We start from the raw sequence: 8,145 nt of genomic DNA, 5'->3' as shown, positions 1-8,145 counted from the left end.
TTCATTACATAGATAAAATATAACCAAAGATCAAGTGGCGTCTGCTAACATATCATACTAGATGTTTTACTAGATGTAACGTCACGTGTCTCGTGGTGACTTTTTTCCACAAACCTTTGACAACCACAAAGTACCCAAATAGCTTTTAAAAGATTTTAACTTTTAAAAGCCAACGAACCTTGATTTCTGCTATCTTTCTTATATATTGTAAATGCCACTTGATTTTGATGTCTAATACAGTGGTATTCATGTATATCAGAGATGCCCAAACCAGGGCCCATGGGACAAAGCTGGCCCCTGATGACCTTTGATTTGGCCCACCATACCATAAGAGAGGGATAAAGCATTCTATGTATTTTTTATTTTTTTATTTTTTTCTTTGAAATGTAGATAATATACCCAAATTTGATTGATAACAACAAAACCAATACAATTTGAATAAAACAAAGCTATATATATAGGTATAAAGTAACATTTACTTTTGGCTCATGGCCACTCTAATAATATTGTAATTTCAGTGTTTAAAAGAACATCTTGTATAAGCTTACTACCAGTTTCATTTATATTATGGGAGTTTTTCTTGAAAAAAATAGTTGCATTGGAGTGTGGTGATTTTGTGATTTATACAACACACTCTCATGGCAATTCCTAACTGGTTTATGTTTTTGTCAATTGGTATCTATTTTGTATGATCTCATTCGTACGTTTTCATACGACTTTGATTTAGCAGTGAACCTTCGCTCTCTCTAAAAATAGTACGTTTCCCAAATAGCATTGTACGAATTCACACAAAATCACCCCCTCATAAAACGGTTCAATTTTCCCATGAGATCAGGTTGGATTTATACATTTTAAAATGAATAATCCTGGTTTGAGTCATTGCAGTACATTAAAACCCATTCCGAGAAAATGGCTTTTAATGAAACAAGCAAAAAAATGCATCTCTGAGAAATCATCCATCATGATACAGACTGACGGTAGTTCTGTGTTACCAGGTGACTCTCGGCCTGTTTGGGCATGAGGAGATCGTGATCTCTAACCCCCTGTCTCCAGGGGTCATTAAAGACATCATATACAGCAAGTGCAGCCCCCATGGCGAGCGAGAGGCCGTGCTGCAGCAGGAGCTCGTCATCCACATTGGCTGGATCATCTCCAACAACCCAGAGCTGTTCAGTGGCATGCTGAAGATCCGTGTGGGGTACGCCATCACCAAGAGTTTCACAGCATGAGCCTAAATAATAAAACATGCTCACGTCATTAAGAATCACATCTCTTGCAATAGGTTCTGCACAGATCTTCTCTATCAATAATTTACATAGGTTACCTTAAACTTTATTTGTCGTGCCTATTCTTCAATCAGATGGATTGTTCAAGCCATGAAGCATGAGTTGAAGATTCGTGCTGGGGACATGGCACCTCAGGACATCTACCAGATGTCCCCTAGTGATGTCAAACAGCTCCTGCTGGATGTCCTCCAGCCTCAGCAGACTGGCAGGTGCAGGATGCCCACCATCTGTGTGTTACTCTAGATACCTGCCAAGACTGAATTATCTGCTGTGTCCAAACACAACAGTAGTATACAGTTTATCATCATTTGATTAATCCTAACCCTTTTTAATTGGGCAGCTGAGGTTAATTATCAAGTAAGAAGTAAGAGAATATGGTCTTCTGATAACGGAGTTGTAATGGTGTATTAGTTTAATGTTTCACAATGTCAGACTAAAGCTGAAAAAAAAATTGGGCTCAGTAAGACTTTTTTTTTTAAAGAAAAAAATGTGTATATATATATATATATATATATATATATATATATATACAGGAATAAATTATATTTAAAATGTACATTTTTAAAAATTTAAATTTTATTTTAAATTGTAATAATATTTCACAATATTACTGTTTTACTGTATTTAATAAATGATAAATGCGGTCTTGTTCAGCATAAAAGGCTTCTTTCGAAAAGCATAAAACAATTCTACTAATTTTGAAATTCACAATATTACTGTTTTACTGTATTTTTGATCAAATAAATGCGGTCTTGTTCAGCATAAAAGGCTTCTTTCGAAAAGCATAAAACAATTCTACTGACATAAAATTTTGAAAAGAAAAATAACTTTTTTTCCCAAAAGAATCCTGCTTCAGAGTTAGCATTTAATGATTTCTCCATTGTTTTTAAACAGTTTTAAGGATGAATTTTAATCCTCCATACTTCCATAGATCATGGCTCAATAGACGTCAGATCGATGGCTCCCTCAACCGCACCCCTCTCGGCTTCTATGACCGTGTTTGGCAAATCCTGGAGAGAACACGGAATGGCATCACGGTTGGAGGAAAACATCTCCCTCAGGTAACTCTTCTAAATCGTTTAAACATTTTTTGAAAATATTAAGCATGGTATTGTACCTATAGGCCTGGATAAATAATTGCATCATTAAAGGATAATTTTAAATGTGTTCAGAATATCTGCAGTATGAGATGACCACCTCAGTCTTTTCACTCTTTTGCAGCAACCTACTCTATCAGATATGACCATGTATGAAATGAATTTTTCCTTGTTGGTGGAAGACACATTGAAGAACATTGTTTTGCCTGAGTACAGGCAGATCATTGTGGAGGTTAGGCACAATTTGGTCCTGCCGCGGCCTTAACCTATTTTGCAATGCTTGAATTTGTAATCTGACATATCATTCACCTGCTGTTTGACCCTGTGTCTTTGTGTCTTTCATGACCTGAATGCAGCTGTTGATGGTGGTGTCAGTTGTGCTGGAAAGAAACCCAGAGTTGGAGTTTCAGGAGGCTGTGGATTTGGACCGGTTGGTTAAGGATGCTTATGCTGACTTTCAGAAAGACCGCAGCAGACTGGATGGATCTGAGAAACAGGTGAAGGCAGATTTAATATGTGAAAGCTTTTTAGTTCAGTTAATGTTTGGATCAATATACACTACTATTCAAAAGTTTGGGGTAAATAAAATTTCTAAATGTTTTTGAAAACACTTATGGCTGCATTTATTTGATCAGAAATACAATACTGTTGACATTTTTTGAATGACTGTTTTCTATTTTAATATATTTTAACATGTAATTTATTCCTCTGATGGCAAATCTGAATTTTCAGCAGCCATTACTCCAGTTTTCAGTATCACATGATCCTTCAGAAATCATTCTAATATGCTGATTTGAAAACAGTTGTTTTGCTCAATATTTTTGAGGAAACTGCATTTTTTTCATGATTGTTTGATGAATAGAAAGTTCAAAAGAACATTTATTTGAAATCTTTTGTAACATTATAAATGCCTTTATTGTTTTTTGATTAATTTAATGCATCCTTGTAATATAAAAGTTTTAGTTTCTTTAAAAAAAAAGAAAACTTCTTTTAAATAGTACTGTACATGGTAGTAAAACAAACAATATTGACTAAATACACATTTTTTAATGTCTATTCACTGCTTTTCACCTTTCACAATTATGTAATGTCTTTGAATTATCTTCGTTTGGTGGCTTTTCTCAGTAAATATTCATATTCACAATTCATTAAGTTCAATTTCGGTTTATCTCTAAAGCACGTTTAAGCATAGACACGGCCAACCAAAGTGCTGCACAATAAAAGAATAACAATATACAATGAATGAGAAACAAACATATTAAAAACATGAAAGAACCAAACACGACTACATGTCAAAAGCCAAGGAAAAGAGATGAGTTTTGAGACAGGATTTGAATTTAGATAAAGTGGAAGCCATTAATCAGCATATCATGTAATTAAAAGAGAGCCCTATTATTTGATGTATTTTAAAGCACAGCAGCCAGTATGAATTAGAATAGCATGTCTGCTTGCATTAGCATTTTGTGGTGATGTTACTAAGGTAAATATAATCCACAGGATACCATGGAGGCCTTCTACAACACACCAGCCCTGGGGAAACGAGGCACGTGCAGTTACCTGACCAAGGCAGTAATGATCCAGCTGCTGCAGGGAGAGGTGAAGCCCAGTAAAGATGACCCATGTTCTGTCAGCTAATGCACCACACACTCCTGTCAGCATTACTTAGACTGCCATACAAGCCTAGTCTTGCTAACATAGGACAGTAAGGTACTGAACTAACTGCATGTCATTATTTCAGGATGTGGGTTGAATAGAGTGTTGTAGATGTTGTTGGTTATGAACATAAAAGTGAATTTAGAAGCTGTTATGCAAGTGTTTTTATTTTGAAAGAATTATGTAGTATACAAGTTTATCTTAACTTTATGTAGTTTGTTTTTCATTTTGAACCTGTTGTCAGTTTGCTTCAGAGCATTTGACTACTGGTTTATGTATCTTGTGTCACTTGCCTTTATGTATGTTTGAGTGGTATGAAAATTCTTTGAACGTTTTCACTATATAAGAACCGTATTTTCAGTCCATTATTACTGAAGAAAAATAGGTATTGACAAATAAACTGTCCATGTTTTAACTTAATTGCAATTTTCTGCCCTTTTCTCTTTGTCAACTGCATTGAAAACCTCAAAGTTTTGACAGAAACATAAAAGATGCTTGTGTCGCATAGATGGTTATTAGGGTACATCCCAGAGAAAAAGCTCAGCAGAAATCTGGTTTATCCGAGTGAGTGGGTGTTTGGACCAAGATCCTTATTTATCATGCCGACCACTGCCATCAGTCTCTGCTTAGTGTATGTCAGAGCGATCAGAGGTCTCAGCAGTTCTCCTGAGGAATGAGTCCCAAACTCACAATATATTGAACATGGAGACTAGACTGAGACTGAAGAATCTGTATCCATCCCTGAGGCCAGATAGAAGCTTTGAATAGATGGAAACGAGATTACACACTGGCATTTAAGGGCTTTAACAATTAAGGGCTGAACAAAACTAAATTACATGTTCTTAAGCCAAAATCTATCATATGCAAGTATGGGTGACTTGTTTTTGCTGATTTGGGCAGTCCATTAAAAAAATGGCTCAATCTATAAGAAGGTTGGCACTTTTGAAGGCATTATGTAATGCACTTCCTTTAGTCTTACTGCATTTTTTCCTGATTTGTGTTATTAATCAATGCACCATTACACACCCAGTGTTACAGTACCTATCCAAATGAATGTACACTTCAATCCACTTGAGAAAAGCAATAAAATTGTTTTAAAAACCCTCATAAAAGTTAACAGGCCCAATCAAATGAAAAATTGTGTTTTTGATTGGTCCAGACGCTACAGTGTGTGTGTGTGTGTGTGTGTGTGTGTACGTGTACGTGCAGCTGAAGTGCAGTCTGACTTCACTGTTGTCCCCTCTTAGTCCACAAAAGGGTCACCTTTGGGTAGGTGAGATGAGTGGAAAGTAGATACTGTAATTCTTAATCTTTGCATCACATTGACATGCCTTGAGCAGGTAATAAATGCCCTCTAAGTATCAGATAGAAATTGCACATGGGTTATTAATGTTATTAATGTCTGAAAGTGCCATACACTACTGTTCAGAAGTTTGGGGTCAGTAGAATTTTATTATGTTTTTGAAAGTAGTCTCTAATATTCAAGGCTGCATTTATTTGATGAAAAATACTGTAAACAGTAATATTGTGAAACATGGCAATTTAAAACTTTTCTATTTGAATGTATTCCTAATGGCAATGCTAATTTTTCAGGAGTCATTACTCCAGTCTACACTGTCCCATGATCCTTTAGAAAATAATCTAGTAAGATGATTTCATGCTCAAGAAACATTTCTTATTATCAGACGTGAAAACATTTGTGCTGCTTAATGTTTTTGTTAAAAGAACAGCATTTATTTAAAATCGAAAACTTTTGTGCCGTGGTGTATTTAAGTTTTATTTTGTATTATGTTGTATTGTCAGCAGTATTGTATTAGTTTTTCCCACTACTTCATGAATAACTTTTACCAGTGATGCAATGAATCCTCATTATAAACAAAGAATCTGTGGCACCTCTTTAATTTTACCTAAAAATCAATTTTGCATTTGCTTCTATTACAAATACACCGCTATGCAATTTAAATGCCTGCTGCAGTTCCAAACCCTTTAGCAGAAGTGTTTCTGTCTTAAGGAGATGGTCTTTATATGGATTTTTATTTTTATTTTTTGTAACAATTCCCCATTCTTTCTGGTGGTTATCTATTTAGATTTCAGAGACCTCTTACAAAATGAAGAAGGAATTTCAAAGAACTGGAGGTTTTCCAAAGAATGTGACCTCCTTTATTATTATTTATTCCAAACCATATCAGTCTTTGACAAAGCTGTCTTACTCAATGTCTTCTGAGAAATATACATGATCTGATTGGAAACAGGAACAACAGATAAAAACTAACACAGCAACTTAGTGCTCAGCTGATATTGTTGTACTTGTGACAACAGCTCAGCAGTTTTTAAAATAGTGGGGGTAGTTTTTTTTCTTATTTTTTCTAGTAACTAGGTACTTTTTCCAACATTATTGCACACATGGCTTACAGATAAGCAAGCTACTGTATTGTCATTAGCTTGTACAGTACTATGCTAGCAGCACATGCCAATATAGCCCTTTCAGTCCCTAAAAACAGTTCACACAAGTGCTTAATGATGACTGATACATCAAATCACAAAACAATGCATTTTGCATTTCAATAAAGAAGCATCTTAACCTTACCCACTTAGCATGCATCTAAACATTACCCACTGTGTTGCTTAGACATTACTTTCATTTATGCACTGTAGTTCAAAGTGATAATCGCTGTTGCATTACAGTGGTGATTAGATGCAATTAGAGAGAAATTAAAGCATTAAACTCATCAAAAACTCTTTAAAAATGCTATGTATTTAGCTATCTGAAATTCATCAAAATGCATTTTTAAAAGGTGCTTCTATCATTGTCCAGTTTCTACTGCATATGTTAAGATGACATGATTGTTTAGTGCAAGGTGTTAGGCTTTACTAGTGAGCTGTTCACTGCTATGGAATGATCCCTCTGTAAATGTTGTGAGCCTTTAGTTACCATGGACTCCTTTGGCTGTTTGCGTTTATGTAAACTCCTTGAGGAAAAAGCATAGAGGAATGGATTCACACAACTGTTGATGAATGTAAGACTTCCAGCAATGTCACTGACAAGAGATAGAACTGGCTCTGATCCTAGAAATTTTGCACAGATTTCCTTTAATTGTATTATTTGGTGTGGAGCCCAAAAAATTAAGAAAACTATGACAATCCGTGTGACCAGTTTAGTCGGTCTGTGTCTGCATCTGAATGCTCCCTGTGTGGCTGTTTTGTATAAGCAATAATATGAAGTCAGCATGATTGTGAAAGGAAGAAAAAATCCCAGCAATGACTCCAGTAGAGCAACAATACGACTGTCTTTTGACTCCAGGTTTCTTTCACACTCCATTTTGGATCCACTTTGAACAATCTCTTGTGTAAGTACACCAGGACAAGAGAAAAGCAGCGCCAGAGCCCAACCGCTGATCAGCAGCACTCTCTCTCTTCTCTTGCTCATTCTAGACCACAACTGTGGATGTCGAATCCGTAAACAACGATACACACTCAGCACAGTTACTGTTATCACACTTGAGTATGCACTGCAGTAGACAAGTGCTGTGAAAAACTTGCAGGTTACTTTGTCAATGCTCTCTAGCTCACTGTAGATCCACACAGGCAGGGTTATCAAACACAAGATGTCCGCAGCTGCCAGATTCAGCATCAGATGAACAGTGAAATTGTCCTTTTTGAAATGATGAAGTATGAAAACAATTACTGCAATATTACCAGGGACTCCAATCAAGAAGCAGAGACCCATCAGACCACCGCTGACCAGGTTAGCTGTAGTCCAGCTGGTGGAGTTTAGACTGGATTCGCTGTGGTTCAGCATGACACAGACACACTAGTGTCGTGTTAAGACAACTTCTTCAGTGATCACCACTTACACATTTACACACTTATTTATAACTTATTTCATCACTTCCTGACATACACACCCACAGAGTTCTCATGATTTTATTTTTACTTTCATAATCTCAGGTGTCTGCTACAGAGTTCTCATTAAATATTTTCTTTCATAATCTAATAGCTCTAGTACAGTGTCTGCCACAGAGTTCTCATGATTTTTTTTCTTTCATAATCTCATAGATCTAGTAGAGTGTCTGTTATGCCTCTATCAATGTGAAACCAAAATGTAATTA

General features: G+C 35.9%; 2 protein-coding genes across 3 annotated transcripts in view; one reads left to right on the top strand and one right to left on the bottom strand.

Annotated features, from left to right (window-relative positions):
* Positions 1-4,051, top strand: part of LOC107701237 (phosphorylase kinase, beta) — a 77,638-nt gene extending 73,587 nt beyond the window's left edge. For both annotated transcript variants that reach the window (XM_016503199.1, XM_016503200.1), the window contains exons 28-31: positions 2,218-2,347; positions 2,508-2,615; positions 2,740-2,880; positions 3,881-4,051. In XM_016503199.1, the coding sequence (XP_016358685.1) occupies positions 2,218-2,347; positions 2,508-2,615; positions 2,740-2,880; positions 3,881-4,018 (517 nt within the window). In that variant the 3' untranslated portion in view covers positions 4,019-4,051. The remainder of the gene's footprint in view (positions 1-2,217; positions 2,348-2,507; positions 2,616-2,739; positions 2,881-3,880) is intronic.
* A 2,833-nt stretch (positions 4,052-6,884) lies between these two features.
* On the bottom strand, positions 6,885-7,835 carry LOC107701233 (type-1 angiotensin II receptor-like). The gene has a single exon (XM_016503193.1). The coding sequence runs from the start codon at positions 7,833-7,835 to the stop codon at positions 6,885-6,887; it is 951 nt and encodes a 316-aa protein (XP_016358679.1).
* Positions 7,836-8,145: the final 310 nt, after the last annotated feature.

This window comes from Sinocyclocheilus anshuiensis, unplaced genomic scaffold (genome assembly GCF_001515605.1).
Source record: "Sinocyclocheilus anshuiensis isolate Anshui unplaced genomic scaffold, SAMN03320099.WGS_v1.1 scaffold1966, whole genome shotgun sequence".
Taxonomy (NCBI): Eukaryota; Metazoa; Chordata; class Actinopteri; order Cypriniformes; family Cyprinidae; genus Sinocyclocheilus; species Sinocyclocheilus anshuiensis.
The sequence above is the reverse complement of the archived record's forward strand: the minus strand, read 5'-3'. Positions and strand labels throughout refer to the sequence as shown.